The 16,017-nt window shown below is 41.9% G+C and overlaps 1 protein-coding gene across 1 annotated transcript in view; it reads left to right on the plus strand.

Moving 5' to 3' along the window:
- LOC140549517 (xylosyl- and glucuronyltransferase LARGE1-like) overlaps nucleotides 1-16,017 on the plus strand; it is a 68,185-nt gene that overhangs the window by 20,500 nt on the left and 31,668 nt on the right. The window contains exons 3-4 of the mRNA XM_072673229.1: nucleotides 12,968-13,272; nucleotides 15,694-15,776. Of these exons, the coding sequence (XP_072529330.1) occupies nucleotides 12,968-13,272; nucleotides 15,694-15,776 (388 nt within the window). The remainder of the gene's footprint in view (nucleotides 1-12,967; nucleotides 13,273-15,693; nucleotides 15,777-16,017) is intronic.

Raw genomic sequence — 16,017 nt, forward strand, 5'->3', positions numbered from 1 at the left:
TCTTTCTCTGTGTCTCTCTCTCTCGCTCTCTCTTTCTTTCTTTCACCCCCTCTCTATCTCTCTTTCTCTCTATTACTCTGTCTTGCGCTCTCTCGCTCTCTTGCCTCTCACACTGACTCTTTCTTTCTCTCTCTCTCTCTCTCTCTCTCTCTCTATCTCTCTTCTTTTCCCATTCACCCTCTCTCTCGCTCCCTCTTTTACCTTTTCTCTCTCTATCTCTCTCTTTCTCTCTTACTCTCTGTTGCGCTTTCTCTTTCATTGCCTCTCACACTGACTCTTTCTCTATCACTCTCTCTGTGTCTCTCTCTCTCTCTCACTGACTCTCTCTTTCTCTCTCGCTCTCTCTTTCTTTCATTCACCCCCTCTCTATCTCTCTCTTACTCTCTCGCACGCTCTTTTATTTCCTTTCTCTCTCTCTCTCTCTGTCTGTCTCTCTCTCTCTCTCTCTCTCGCTCTCTCATTGACTCTTTTTTCTCTCTTTTCTCTTTCTCTCTTTTCTCTGTTCTCATTGCCTCTCACACTGACTCTTTCTCTATCTCTCTCACTGACTCTCTCTTTCTCTCTCTCTCTTTTATATTGTCCATCCCACTTTTTCACACTGATGCTCTCATACTCCTTCTCTCTCTCTCTCTCTCTCCCTCCCTCTCTCTCTCTCTCTCTCTCTCTCTCTCTCACTCTTCTTCATCTTTTTCAGTTTCTCACACTGACTCTCTCTCTTACCCTCTCCTCCTGCCTCTGCCCCCCCCCCTTTTCTCTCTCCTCCCTCTCTCTCTCTCTCCTCTCTCTCTCCTGGTCATTTTTCTTCTCTGTCTGACTGAAGAATGGTCCACTCTTGCCGATATGCTCTTGTTAGCACTATTTGGGCAGCCTGACCTTTCTCATTTCTGTGCATTATTAGCAGAGTAAAGCGAACGCTGCATTTGCATAACTATAGCTTGACATAATTCTGTTTCTGAGTGACCCAGAAAAACGGCCCATTACACTCAACAGTGACTCCACAGTAAAGCGCTGAGGAACCTCACGGTGAGGAGGGAGGGAGAGTGCTGCATGTGCTGCAGTTCTGACCTGCACTGTTCTTCTCTGTGTACACACACTGCTGTAGTCCCACAGGGCTGACTGACCACCACAGAGCAGGTAGGTAGTATTGGGGTGGTGGGTCAGTCATTCTCAGCCCTGCAGTGACACTGAATGGCCTGGTGGTGGTGGTGGTGAGTGTGTTAGTAGTGTGTGTGTGTTGTGCTGGTGGTACGAGTAGTGGATCAGACACAGCAGTGCTGCTGGAGTGTTTAAACACTGTCTGTCTGTCCACTCACTGTCCACTCTATTAGACAGTCCTACCTAGCTGGTCCACCTTGTAGGGAAAGGTAAAGTCAGAGACAGAAGCTCTCTGATCTGCTGCTGCACAGTTTGTTGGTGTTGGTCGTCCTCCAGTCCTTCATTAGTGCCCACAGGACGCTGCTGCCCACAGGACGCTGCTGGCTGGACATTTCTGCTTAATGGCCTATTCTCAGTCCAGCACTGACACTGAGGTGTTTAAGAACTCCAGCAGCACTGCTGCGTCTGATCCACTACTCGTACCACCAGCACAACAAACACACACTACTAACACACTCACCACCACCACCACCAGGTCAGTCAGTGTCACTGCAGGGCACGAGAATGACTGACCCACCACCCCAATACTACCTACCTGCTCTGTGGTGGTCAGTCCTTGGGGGTCCCAACTGTCAGTAAAAGTCAATGTAAAATATTTAAGCACAAAATACTTACATTGGGCATTCATTACCAATATCAATATAAAGTTTGTGGACACCCCTTCTAATGAATGCATTTAGCTACTTTAAGTTGCACTCATTGCTGCTGTCACACACACAGCTTGTCTAGTCCCTGTAGAGAGGTACTGCCAATAGAATAGGACTCTCTGGAGCAGATAATCATAAACCTATTGGCGCCATAATGCTGCCTAATGCCAGGCATGGGCTAGAGGGGTGTATATATATAAAGCCCCCCAGCACTGAACTGTGGAGCAGTGGAAGAACTGTTCTCTAGAATGATGGATGGTGGAGCTCCATCCAGTACATTTTGGGATGAGTTAGGGAGTTGAGGATGATGAGGTGGGGTGGTGATCATCATCATCCAACATCCTGACCTCACTAACACTCTTGTCGCTGAATGCAATCAAATCCTCACAGCAATGCTCCTCCAAAATCTAGTAGAAAGCCTTCTTCCCTGGACAGTATTGAGAATTAAACTCCTTTATTACCCTTGCTTTTGGAAGAAACAGTGAATCAGCAGGTGTCCCAATACTTTTGTCCATTTCACGTAATACACAGTTGAAAGTCTCCTCCCTTCTCTATGCTCTTCTGTAATATAGCACTGCCAAAGCAGCTGATTTCCTGAAAGCTTGTAGTCTTTGTTTTGTGATGTGGAAAATGTTAGTTTGTAGAAAAATAGGAAAAGATGGTTTCTCCAGAAACATGATTATTACCCAGTCTTCAGTGACCCAGAGAATACGAAAAGGTCACAGTAAGATAAGCCTGAAGTAATGGTGGATGGGGAAACATACTAAACACTGTGGTTTCAAAATAGATCGTCCTCACCCCCTGCACTGGAACAGTTCCAGCGATTGTGCTGTGGATATTTCCCTGCTGCTCAGAGTTATTTAACACTAGCTACAGTTACAGGCCTGATCGGTTAAAACGTGTGCCATGAGTAGCATTCATCATCCACCACATTAATAGGGCTCATAAACATGCGCACATTCGGTTCACTCCTGTATTTACACTGCTAGATTAATATCTGGGGCCAACATCTGAACCTTGTAGCTACAAGAAAATCACTTGACATTAACATGGAAACTTGGCGGCACTGAGAAGAAATGGCTGTAACGGGGTGGTAAATGATTTTGAAGGATATCCCTGGGCCATGTCAGGTCCTGCGCACATTAGTGTGAATAGTGTGTTGGAACGAAAGGAGGATTTGCCAGTAGGCCATGAAAAATGCACTAATCCAGTTTAAGAAAGTGGGCTAATGGGGACAGAAGTATTGGGACACCTGCTTATTCCGTTTATGCTGCTTTTGTTGGAGTAACTGTTTCTACTGTCCAGGGAAAAGGCTTTCTTCTAGATTTTGGAGCGAGTATTTAATTGCGTTCAGGAGCGTTCAGGAGCGTCAAGAGCGTTAGAGAGGTCAGGATGTTGGATGATCACCACCCCACCTCATCATCCCCAACTCCCCAACTCATCCCAAAAGTATTGGATGGAGTACCAGACAGCACAGCTCTTCCACTGCTCCACAGCTCAATGCTGGGGGGCTTTATGTATACCCCTCTATCCCACGCCTGGCATTAGGCAGCATGGTGTTAATAGGTTCATGTTTATTTATCTGCTCCAGAGAGTCCTATTCTTTTGGCAATACCTCTCTACAAGGATCAACATCGCTTCTAAAGTGATGAGGGGAAAGGGTGACATCTAGCCACCCGGAGAGAGCGTGACCAGTTGTGCTCTCTCAGGCTCTGGCCGCTGATGGCAAAGCAGCATGGTTCGGGATTCGACTTGCAACCCCCTGGGCCATAGTGGTAGTGCATTAGACCACTGAGCCACTTGGAGCCCCCCACACTTTTTATTTCTCCGTGGTTTGGCCTTATCCAGATATAATCCTGATGCTTAAGAAGATTGAAGTGGGCCACTATAAACAGGGTTTTTGAGTGTTGGAAGTTCACCCAGGTCACGGCACCAAATATAGAAGAAAAATTGCCTCGTCCAGACCAGGGAGTCAGTTTTTGGAAGTTTTATTCATGTGCACAGTACAGCATTAAAAGAAGCTGACCCTCAGAGCAGATGACAGTCTTCTAGGTAAATAGGTAATCTTCAGGCACATTGCCAAATTAATTTCTAGCGTAAACAACCATGTAATTAACTGTGTAAATATGCAATTATGAAAGACAACCAAATGACAGCAATTAAACAAAGGCTAATAATCTACCTTTATAGGAACTGAGGTGGAGGAAGGTGCTAGGAGGTGGAGGAGGTGCAGAACACAGTGAAACACAGCTCAGGCAAATCTGCTCGCAGGCCATAAACATGTAGACTGAGGTAGACTGAGACTAGCAAGAGCAGAAACACCAGGGAAAACTCTGGAACTGCTTCCGCAGCCTTCATCCTAGTTCCTCGGCTTGCTCTCGCTCTCCAGCGAATACTCCTGGTGCCTCTCTGAAGGCAGGAGCTTTCTCCTTCACTGCTCCCTCCATTCTGCTCATTGAGTAGGAACCCCTTCCCCTCAGGAAGCTAAAGTAGTCTTGTGAATGTGCTAGTGTGCCGGCTCAGAAGCAAAGTAATCATACCAGGACTGTAGAAGGCCTCGCCGCCCATCTCATTGCCGAGTCTGACTGTACATTTTAATGCGTATTGCTAAGCTCACTTTCTGAGAGTGTATTTTTCTTGGCCCAATGACATATCCGTCTCCATGCACTCCGGCACACTACTATATGAAATCTGGTCACACATGTATATATATTAACCCCTTAGTAACCCTGTATTCCAGGCTACACTTGTTAACGTTCATAACTGCATTACTGTCATAATTAACATCAGTTTAATAGGCCCTATTATAGAACCCAGTGGGACTCCGCAAGATATGGTGAACCGGTTATCCCATAATTTACATTAGTTTCTGCATTTAAGCATTCATAACTGAATAATAAGAGGCTAGGGTTCAAGAGGGTAATTTATATAATAGGGGTAGGAATCTCTAGGCAACTCACGATTGTATTAAATTATGATTCAGAAGGCTGCGATGATTAAATGAATATCGATGAATCTTGATGCATTTTTTTTGGTCTATTCAGGATTTTGCTTCCTTTAAAACCAAAGTATCTATAATGATCCATTATTAATTTTAAATACAAAATAAAATAGATAAATAAAATTATTTAAAAAAGAAAAGAAAGGAAAAGTATATATATATATATTAATAAATGTAAATAATAAATTAAATTATATATATATATATATATATATATATATATATATATATATATATATATATATATATATAAAAAAAATATATATATATATATATATATATATAAATTAGCGTATGGGATTTACCCAGTTTAGCAGCAGCAACCATGTTGGAGCATTATCTGAGCCCCATATGCAGTATACAACCTAGATGGAACCCATGCTTACCCCCTCCTGGTCCCATCACTGACCCCAATGGGCATCCCTATGTGAGGCCAACATGGTACTTGTGGACCACATTTTCTGGTTCCCAGTTAGGCTACCCATACAGGCTGTTATCTGGGTCAGTGTCACAAATCCCAAACCAACATCTAGACAGGCCACAGGCGATTTGAGAACGAGTACTGTGGACTGGGGAAGTGAAATGCAGCTCTTTGGCCATTGAAGTTTCTGAGATAAAAATAAAGCAGCATTTGATGAAAAGAACCCCTTTCTGGCTTCTGCTTCAGGACAATGAAATCCTTCAAGATACACAAGCTGTGTCCTTAACAGCCCCCCTGAATCGAACATCATTGAAAACTATGTGGGTAGATCTTAGAAATGCTGTGCATGCAAGACAGTCCAAGAATATTGCAGAACCAGAAGCGTGGGTGGAAATTCCTAAAACAGTAATACGAGAACATCTAGCTGACTTCAAAAAGTGTTTGCAAGCTAAACAAGAGGGTACTAGTAAGTTTATTTGTCTAAAATTATTATTTAAATAAAGCAATCTACTGTTACTGTTAATGGACATATGTGGACAAAAGTATTGGGACACCTGCTCATTCATTGTTTCTTCCAAATTAAGGCTATTAAAAAGAGCTGATCCTGCTTTTGTTGGAGTAACTGTCTTTACTGTCCAGGGAGGAAGACTTTCTACCAGATATTGGAGGAGCATTACTGTGAGGATTTGATTGTATTCAGCCACAAGAGCTGCATTAGTGAGGTCAAGATGTTGGATGATAATAACCAGCCCACGTCATCCATCCCCAACTCCACAACTCATCCCAAAAGTATTGGATATAGCACCATCCATCATTCCAGAGAACACAGTTCTTCCACTGCTCCACAGCTCAGTGCTGGGGGGCTTTATATATACCCCTATAGCCCACGCCTGGCATTAGGCAGCATGGTGCCCATAGGTTCATCTGGTTTATCTGCTTCAGATAGTCCTAATCTATTGCCAGTCCTTCTCTACAGGCCAACAGCTGCAACTTAAAGTAGCTGAATGCATTCATTAGAAGGGGTGTCCACAAACATTTGGACATAGTATATGTCAGGTTGGTTCTATAAAGAGAGAGAAAGGTTTCAAGGATTCAAAGGCTCTCTGTTACAAATATGGTTCTTATGCCACTGCTCATAGAACCCTTTAAGAGTTTATTTGCTATTAAATCAGATTTTGATCCTTTAAATATTGATTGGATAGGGAAAGCGTATGCCTCTACAGTGTTGGGCTGGGACAGGGGTCCTTAGGAAGGCCCATGATGACACCACCACACCTCTGACCTTTGTGATTGCACTGAAATCTGCCTTATTACCTTTCCTGCCTCGTATTATTCTAAGCTCGAGACGCTACGACTCTTATAATGGAGGAGACTGTGAAACAGAGGTCAGCCTTTAAAGAGAAATGTCACATCCTTCCTCACGTCCACTGACACAAAACTGTACACAAAGCTGATTAAAGTGGACTCCTTCGTGGTTTATCACCGGCCCCAGCAAAGGACAAGACAGGACAGTCGTCTGGTCAGGACGCGCCCCTCTATCCACCCGCCCCGCGCACCCCCCCTTTGTGCTTTGACATATAACTCAATTTATTTGTGTCTTCACTGTCATTGCGTCCTGTTGCCCAGTCAGTTTGCTCTCTGCCCACGTGCCAAGAATGCAGAACGTGTTTTTCCTGCCCTTTTCTGAGACATTTTAATTTTGGCTCGGAGCCAGAATGAAATTGCGTCCCCATCTGCGGAAGAGCCTCAACGGTGCGGCGAAATAATATCAACATAACAGTGAGGCAAGGCCGTGTCAAGGTCACAGCTCTTTTTTCCCCCTCCTGTCCTTCTGTCCCTCCGCAGGGTAAATACGTTAGGATGCAAATTGCCGCTTAAGGAAAGAACCTGAAGTGCACCGAGTCGTCCCGTGTGGCCGTGCAGGAATTTGCCGCTGAATATACTTAATATGCAGTAATTCCAGACGTGAAGGCATTTCTCCTGCTGTTTTAGTCCATAACTAATGATAACTGAGACCTAAGCTTCATTTTTTTCCCACCTCGGATAATTCCTGGCGTCTTTTATAATCAACAAAAGCACTGGTAAGGCATTAATCTCGTATTCTGTGTATTAAAGCTATCAGCAGCACCTTGTAGACGCTTCTGTGTGAGTGAGCGAAATGAATGCCTTCATCCCAGTTATCAAAAAGCACTTCTTTAATGGTTGGTGTGCTCCTGCAAGAAGCAGAGGTATTGTCTTCCTTATCTTAAAATGGTTATCTGTGACGTTCCTGTACCAACACCCCACACTCTGCACTGTATCCCTGTCTAGCTCAGCAAGTCAGCAATGCTTAAAAAGAAAAGTCATCATGATGCTCCATTTAAACACCAGTGTGGTCATGTGTTTACGCCTTCTTTACTGTTTCCACTGTATTTTTCACTGCTTGTTGTAAATGCATACGTGCATAAAACACAAATGCCACCAACACTGTTTAGTGGCAATAAAGAACCTTAATTCTTGGTGTCACAAATTAACCACTGTTGCATTTGCACATGTAGTATTGCAGGTTTTGTAGAGTGTTTCCAATGATAGGATCAGCGATTATTTAAGTTTAATACAAAACTGAATTTTAAACTATTGTTCAGGGATTGTAGTGTGGAATTTATATGTTGTTGTCTTATTACGATACATAGTGTTACGTTACGATACTGCTATGTAGTGTTAGGTTATGCAGTGTTATGTTTGTACTGTTAGGTGGGGTACTGTTATGTTGCAATACGTCGTTTTGCAACGCATTACGTAGTGTTAGGTTACGATACTGCTATGTAGTGTTAGGTTACACAGTGATACGTTTGTACTGTTATGTTACAGTACGTAGTGTTGCAATACGTAGTGTTAGGTTACGATGCTGCTATGTAGTGTTAGGTTACGCAGTGTTACGTTTGTACTGTTCGGTGGGGTACTGTTATGTTGCAATACGTAGTTTTGCAACGCATTACGTAGTGTTAGGTTACGATACTGCTACGTAGGGGTAGGTTATGCTGTGTTACGATTACGATACATAGTGTAGCGTTACAATAAGTTGTTACGTTGTAGTATGTAGTGTTACGTAATGTAGTGTTGTGTTACATAGTGTAGCGTTGTGATACCTAGTGTAATGCTATGGTACGTAATGTTGCGTTATGTACTGTTATGTTACATTTGTACTGTTAGGTTACATATTGTTACAATACGCAGTGTTACGCTATGTAGTTTTGTGATACATAGTATTATGTTGCGTAGTGTTAGGTTAAGATGCGTAGTGTTACAGTATGTAGTGTTATGATATGTAGTGTTACTATACATAGTGTTACGATGCATAATGTTAAGATGTGTAGTTTTAGGTTAAGATACATAGTTTTAGGTTACAAACTATTAGGTTGTATAGTGTTATGTTTTAATATGTAGTGTTACATTGGGATATGTAGTTTTAAGTTCCACGCATAATATTGCATTATGTAGTGTTATGTCACAATACATATTGTTACGTTCCATAGTGTTATGTTCCATAGTGTTACGTTACATTTGTACTGTTAGGTTACATACTGTTGTGTTACAATATGTAGTGTTACGGTACTTAGTGTTACGAAACACAGTGTAAGGTTACGATACGTAGTGTTAAGATATGTAGTGTTATGTGTTAGTGTTACGTAGCGTTATGTTATGATGCGTAGTGTTGCGTTATGTGGTGTTACATTATGATAGGTACTATTAGGTAACACCTAAGGTAACTGTTACGCTACATAGTTTTGAGTTTGGATACATAGTTTTAGGTTACATAGCATTACGTTATTAAATGTATTGTTATGTTATCATACGTAGTGCGCTGTGCTTCGTCATGCTCATCGCAATTAGTGCTGGTACTGATAAATATAAGCATATTTAAGTCACTCTAGATAGGAGCCGTTAATGTAAACTTGATGGAATACAGAAATGGAATTCAATTATTTCCACGGTCATATCAGAACATAATGACCACCCCTGGTTAATAATAGGGCATCAGGCAAAGGGTGGTAGGACTTTGGAAACTGCTAACTGTGTGGGATGTTCTAGAGTTGTGGTAGTGAAGGTGTACCGAGAATGGACTCGCACAGTGAGTAACAGTGGAGCCCCACGGGCCACTGATGCCAACTCCGCTCTGATACAGAGCAATTGACTCTCCACTGTGGATCAGTTACCCTCTATAATGACCACCTTCCATCACCTAATACAGTCCATACCAGGACGTCTGACTAGTGTCATCTGAGCCAGAGGTGGTTATTCCCACTATTAGGTAGAGGGAGGGATGAGAAGTTGGCATGGTTTCCCAAACTAATGATTATTGCGGCTGTTATTAACCAGGAAGCTGGCATCCTCCAATTCGGCCCTAATTGGCATCGTAACATGGTATCTCACTGCGTCATCTGTGTCGGGAATGCGAGTCTGTCTGAGAGCACACTTCCCTGTGAGGAGACTCCGGCTCGCCGTTCTCTCCCTCATTGATTACAGCCTCTAAAAGAGACAAAGGACACAGTAGCAAGGATCATTTAGCCAGAGCTCTATTCCAAAGCAATTTACCGCCGCCTCTCCTTCCCCCTCATCACACGACCCCAGTTACAGTCCCCCTCTCGCTCTCTTTGTGATGTGAAATTAATTGTGCGCATCAAAAACAAACCAACAGTAATCTGTTTTTAATTGAAAGCGGGTGTCCGAGGCCGCAGGGGCAAGAGCTGTTCGGAATGAATTGTCCACTTTGTTGACTAAAGGGATTGTGGATATTATGGGAACTATACGGAAAACCTAACTACCTTTATTATCGACTCACAAAAAGCCACAAAAGCCAATCACATGCTGCTAATCAAAGACCCATCCAATGAGGGGACTGCTAGGTCACATCAGCCAAAACATTAGCACCACTGACCAGGATGTTCTAGACCACTGGGTCAGAACATCTCCAGAAACATTAGGCAGGTCTCGTGGGGTGTTGCTGGTATGTGCAGTGGTTGAAAGGTCGAAACCCACGTCGGGGTCAGGGGCACGTTGGGCTTATTGAGGGTAGCCTGCCTGGCCTGATCCCAAGGAAAGGCTACTGTAGCACAAATTGCTTAAGATGTCTTGTGGAGTCGAGCTCGACAGGTCAGGTGTAAACACAGCAGTGGAAGAGCTGTGTTCTCTGGAATGATGGATGATGGTGGAGCTCCATCGAATACTTTTGGGATGAGTTGGGGATGATGAGGTGGGGTGGTGATCATCATCCAACATCCTGACCTTACTGACCTCACTCTTGCCGCTAAATGCAATCAGATACTCACAGTACAGTTGACTTAATAATAATTTCATGTCATATTTTAATTAAATACATAAATCAGGAGGTGAAGACAGTCCGTAATGTGTGGGCTGGGTGTCATTTTTTGCATAAGCACTTAAATTGGGCCTAAAATATCAATCAAACATTATTTTGACAAAAATATTTAGACAAAAATTAGCCTTATTACTCAATTCTAATCCAATAATAATTGCTTTTCTAGAAAAATAACAAGACGTTTATCTAGGAGACGTAAAATACACCCCCCCCACACAAGTGATATGTTGCATATGTATTTTTTAAATGAGCCAATCATCGCTGTCCAATGAAAATATGTATCTCCAAAAATGGTGACTTTACAGGAGAAGCTGTGTTCTAAATGTTCTGAGCTTTGAATGGAGGTCAATGTAAAATGATAGTTTACACCAAGTCATTTAAGGCATTTCTATCGGTCCATTCATCCAGAATTACTTACATAGTGTACAAAACCGGCCACAGGGTTCGAGCCATGCAGAAATAATAATTAAAAAAAAGACGGTTGTTTTTTATAGGACAGCAGTGAAATACTATATAGGTGCATATATTTTTCTGCGATATGCTCTGCTAAAATGTCTCTTTAAGCCAGACTTTTGAAAATAAATCGAATTTAGTCGCAAACAAGCCTCTTAACTTCCTCTCTGGCTGCTTACATGCCCAATCCATTAGATTTTCTTCCACTTTCCACCAGGAAAAACAATAGTGATAGAGCTTTCCTGAGGCAGGCCCTGGTTTAACGAATGGTGGATTAGGAGTTTATTGAAAATGTCTTTAGTGTAATGAATAGCTTTAGGCCCAGTATCCATATTATTCTTTTCCCCCTTCTTTTCCGCGCTCTTTCCGCCCTCCTTGAAGAAGGCTTCACTGGGGACTTAGTGCTGAGATGAGTGATGATGGCATACAGTAAAGCTATCTGTCTTCTGACCATGATCAATAAGTGCAATAACAGCTCTCACACCCATTTACTTTCCCGCTGTATGAATGCAGGTTGTGTATATGTGGCTGTGTGTGAGTGGAAGGCCAGAAGATCTGATGTTCTCTGGCTTTATTTGCCATTTCTGAGCAACTAGGGTCTCCTTATCCAGCCATGTAGACGATCATTACCAATAGAAGTAGACACTCAAAATTCAAATACGGTTCTTTTATGGCATCGCTCAAGGAAACCCTTTGGAGCACCTTTATTTTTCGATGATAAAGGACATAAAGCCCCGTCATCAGCATTATCCAATAGCTTTAGCATGACCTAGCTCAGTACCTAACTTCAGTACCTAATACTCTTATGACTGAGGGCAGCCTAATCCTCATGTTCCACTATCTGATGTAAAGCCCTTAAACTCCCTATGACCACCCTTGATTTACGGAGCAATGTTGGATGAGCAAGTGTCTACAAACTTTTGACCATGTAGAGTACATGTATGTAGTTGTTTAAATATGATACCAGTGCTCTACAGCTTCATACAAGATATTTAGAATTGTGCTCCGAGTGGCTCAGCGGTCTAATGCACTGCCACTATGGCCCAGGGTTTGTATGCTCGAATCCTGAGCCATGCCGCTTTGCCATCAGAAGCCAGAGTCAGAGGGAGCACAGTTGGCACAGTTGGTAGATGGCGCTCTCTCCTCTCATCACTCTTAAGCAATGTTGGCTAACACAGGTGTCTGTTAGCTGGTTCTATGGAGGTGGAGCGTGTTGGTGGCTGGTGATGCCACATTGGTGGCAGTTGGAAAAAAGGTGGTGACTGACTTGACATGTATTGGAGGAGATGTGTAGGAAGTCCTTACCCTCCTAGCGTCAGGAGCATTGCTAGTGCTAGGGGGGGTTACGAACAGGTGGGTCAATGGGCAGTTCCAAATTAGGAGAAAAAAGGGAAACATTCTACCAAAACAAATTTGAATAAACATTGATTAATGTTATTACTTCATTAATATTAATAAATTATAACAAACAAATGTTTTATTATAAAACATTCTACCAAAACAAATTTGAATAAACAGTGATTAATGTTATTACTTCATTAATATTAATAAATTATAACAAACAAATGTTTTATTATAAAACATTCTACCAAAACAAATTTCAATAAACATTGATTAATGTTATTACTTCATTAATATTAATAAATTATAACAAACAAATATTTCATTATAAAACATTCTACCAAAACAAATTTTAATAAACATTGATTAATAATATTAATTTATTAATATTAATAAATTATAATAAACAATTATTTTATTATAAGCAGAGTGACTCCATATTTGCATATATCTTGTGATATTTATTTAATAATGAAGTCATTATTACTTATATTATTATATTACTTATATATTAATATATAATAATACTGTAATAACATCTGAACTATTGTGTTTATAACCTTTTCCTCCTTCCTCTTCCTTGTCCTCAGTAAAACCGCTGCCCCTGTCTCCACTGGAGCCGCAGTCCTCCACGCTGGTAGGCGGCGCTGGTGAGCGGCAGGCTCTGGAGCTTCGGGTTCGAGAGGTGGAAGAAGAGAACCGAGCGCTGAGAAGAGAGCTGAGCCAGCCGCCCAAAAACCCCACCCACTCCAACCACTACAGCAACGGTCACCATGGCAATCAGTCACACGCCCCCATTGGTAGAGAGGGTTCAAGGCAAGGCGAGGCTCCAAAAGGCCTCGCCACGGGCAACAGCTCCGACTGTGTGTCGCAGCCTGTGGTGGACAAGTGTGAGGTCAGTCTCCTTTCACACCTTCATCCTTAAACTGAACCTTATACTGAATAATACTGTGCATATGTCTTAGAGGCCTAATTAAACCATTTTAAAAAATTTTTTTGTATTATTAATATTTTAATTTTAATTATTTTAATTAATATTTTAATAAACCATTAATAATACAAAGAAATAAGAGTTTTAAATGCTTACATTTTTATTATTATTTTATTTTTATGTGTTCAAGCTTGTAAAATAACATCATAGCATTAATTAAAGCAAACATTGTAAGCAAACTAAATTAAAATTAATTTAAATTAAAGCAAATTAAATTAAAAGGTCAAATTATTTAAAAATTGTTCTCTGATCATTAGCAAGTTCACAGTTATAGACAAGCACAATGTAACTGAACTAAAACTCTAAATGTCATTAGAACCGATATTTTGGTACCAAAACTTTTAAAAACATGTCGCACTTGTTTTCATTAGTAACGAAAAGAACCGAAACTACCACAACCATCATAAAAATGCAAAATTTGGATTTTGCTGGATTTATCCATCCTTTTATTCAATTGGCTCATTTTCTTGTAAAAATTTAGCAGAGTTTATTACAATTTATCAGAATTGGAAAATTTCTGTGGTATTGGTACCAAATTTCTGGTATCGTCACATCCCTGCTAATAACACCCCAGCAGTTTTGCTGCTGTTTATGTCTTTTATTGAGCACACTGAGTAAACATCCACGTTGCAGGCTAGAAAAAGTAAGTGAAATGTTAATGGGTTTTCCAAGAGCTAAAAGCTTTCAATTAAGGAGAAGAAATTGGAAGTGTGAGTTTCTCAGGTGATTCACCCATCAAATAAAGGCATCGACATTCTGGTTACTGACAAACTGACTGACAAACGGTTGGTTAGTGTGAACCAGGCCTTAATGCAAACAACTGCATGAAGCTGGAAAAAGACCCAGACATATTTTACGAGAGAATATAAGGGAAGGAAATCAATAATTACACAAATCACACAAGGAAATCATCTGTCGAATGGTTGAAAAAGAAGAAGAAGAGGGCTGTGGGCCTGAAGAGGGCTGTGCTTGCAAGAATGGTCCACGTTCCTCTTTTACGTTGTGCCAATGATGCCACTACAGGACACATTTGCTGGAGGTCAAGCTGCTACAGGTTCTTTAAAGAATCTACTAACCTACTAAATTCAAGGGTTCACTTACTTTTTCTAGCCTGCACTGTGGATGTTTACACAGTGTGCTCAATAAAAGACATAAACAGTACCACTATTAGTTTAGTCAGATTGTGTTTGTCTATAATTTAACTTATAAGATAATGATCAGCCCATAGTTTATTAGTAATCAAGTCTCGCAGCTGTACATACTACCTTGAACCTAGAGGGGCTATTTTATTGTACCAATTAAACTCAGTGTATATTAATTATTCAGGAGTTCCCACACTGTTCTGCTGTCCCTTGATTGAACTTCCTTAATGCTATTCCCAAAAGCATCTTAGCGCCAAAGTGATTCTTAAACGGTCAGGCAGGCATCACCCTTAACGCTCTGCTCTCTCTACCAGTAAAGATGGGCTTAACACTAAGATGCTTTTGGGAAACTAGGCCCAGTAATAACAGTAATAACCAGTAAGCTAACAGAGGAGCTGGTGGACTGCGCCATCTCTTAAAACATCCCCACGGATACACACATTAATTTCCAAATGTTTGTGGACACCCCCTATAATAAATGCATTCAGTCAATTTAAGTTGCACCCATTGCTGCCTAATGCCAGGCGTGGGCTAGAGGGGTATAAAGCCCCCCAGCATTGAGGAGCTGTGGAGGAACTGTGGACTGTTCTCTGGATCCATCCGAATCTTTTGGGATGAGTTGGGGGAGTTGGGGGTGAGGTCCTGACCTCCTCGCTCAAGCTCTTGTCACTAGGCTAGTAGAAAGCCTTCTGTAGAGACGAAACAACGAAGTAAACAACAAAGCAGAATTAGCAGGTGACCCAATACTTTAGTCCATATCGCGTAAGTTATTGTAGCACATGCTAAGCAGCCCTGTTAGTGGAGGAACTTCAAAGAACCCGAAAGCCTCATTTGGTGCGAGTCTGACTCAGTTGAGAGGAGCTGTTACTTTCCCGTCAGTGCTCAGATGAAGCGGCAGGCCGCGTTGTGTTAACTGTTGACTAATGCGAGTAATGAGAGCCTGTCGTGAGCATGGAGTAGTCAAGCAGAGTTTATAGGGAGATCCGAACCAAAAGTCTCATCAGGATTTAAGCAGAGAGTGAGCTGTATTCCCTTAGTGGAGCTTCGCAGACACAAATTGGTGCTTAGTGTTCAGAGACTTGCAGTAATAGAATACCGCTCAGAAGAAGTGTTCCTTCAGCTTTTAGCTGTGCAAGCTCACCCCTCTGAATGCATAAATAACTCTCTCTCCCTCTATCTCTAGACGATCCATATGGCTATCGTGTGTGCAGGGTACAATGCCAGCAGAGATGTGGTGACGCTGGTGAAATCTGTCCTGTTCCATAGGTAAGATCTTTCACCCCTTTCGTCTCTACAGGCTTTTTAAGCTCCGGTCACACTGGGTTCTTGGCTGCAAGCGAGGCCTGGAAATCAGCAGTGTAAACAGTCATCTATTTGGTTCAGCACTTTCACAGACCTTGTAAAACCACCAGCAGAGAAGATCATTCCCACCTCTCATCACACCCCTCATCTGACCACCTGTGCACCTATTAGCACCATGGTGCCTAATGCCAGGCGTGGGCTAGAG

The sequence above is a fragment of the Salminus brasiliensis genome, chromosome 2 (genome assembly GCF_030463535.1).
Source record: "Salminus brasiliensis chromosome 2, fSalBra1.hap2, whole genome shotgun sequence".
NCBI lineage: Eukaryota > Metazoa > Chordata > Actinopteri > Characiformes > Bryconidae > Salminus > Salminus brasiliensis.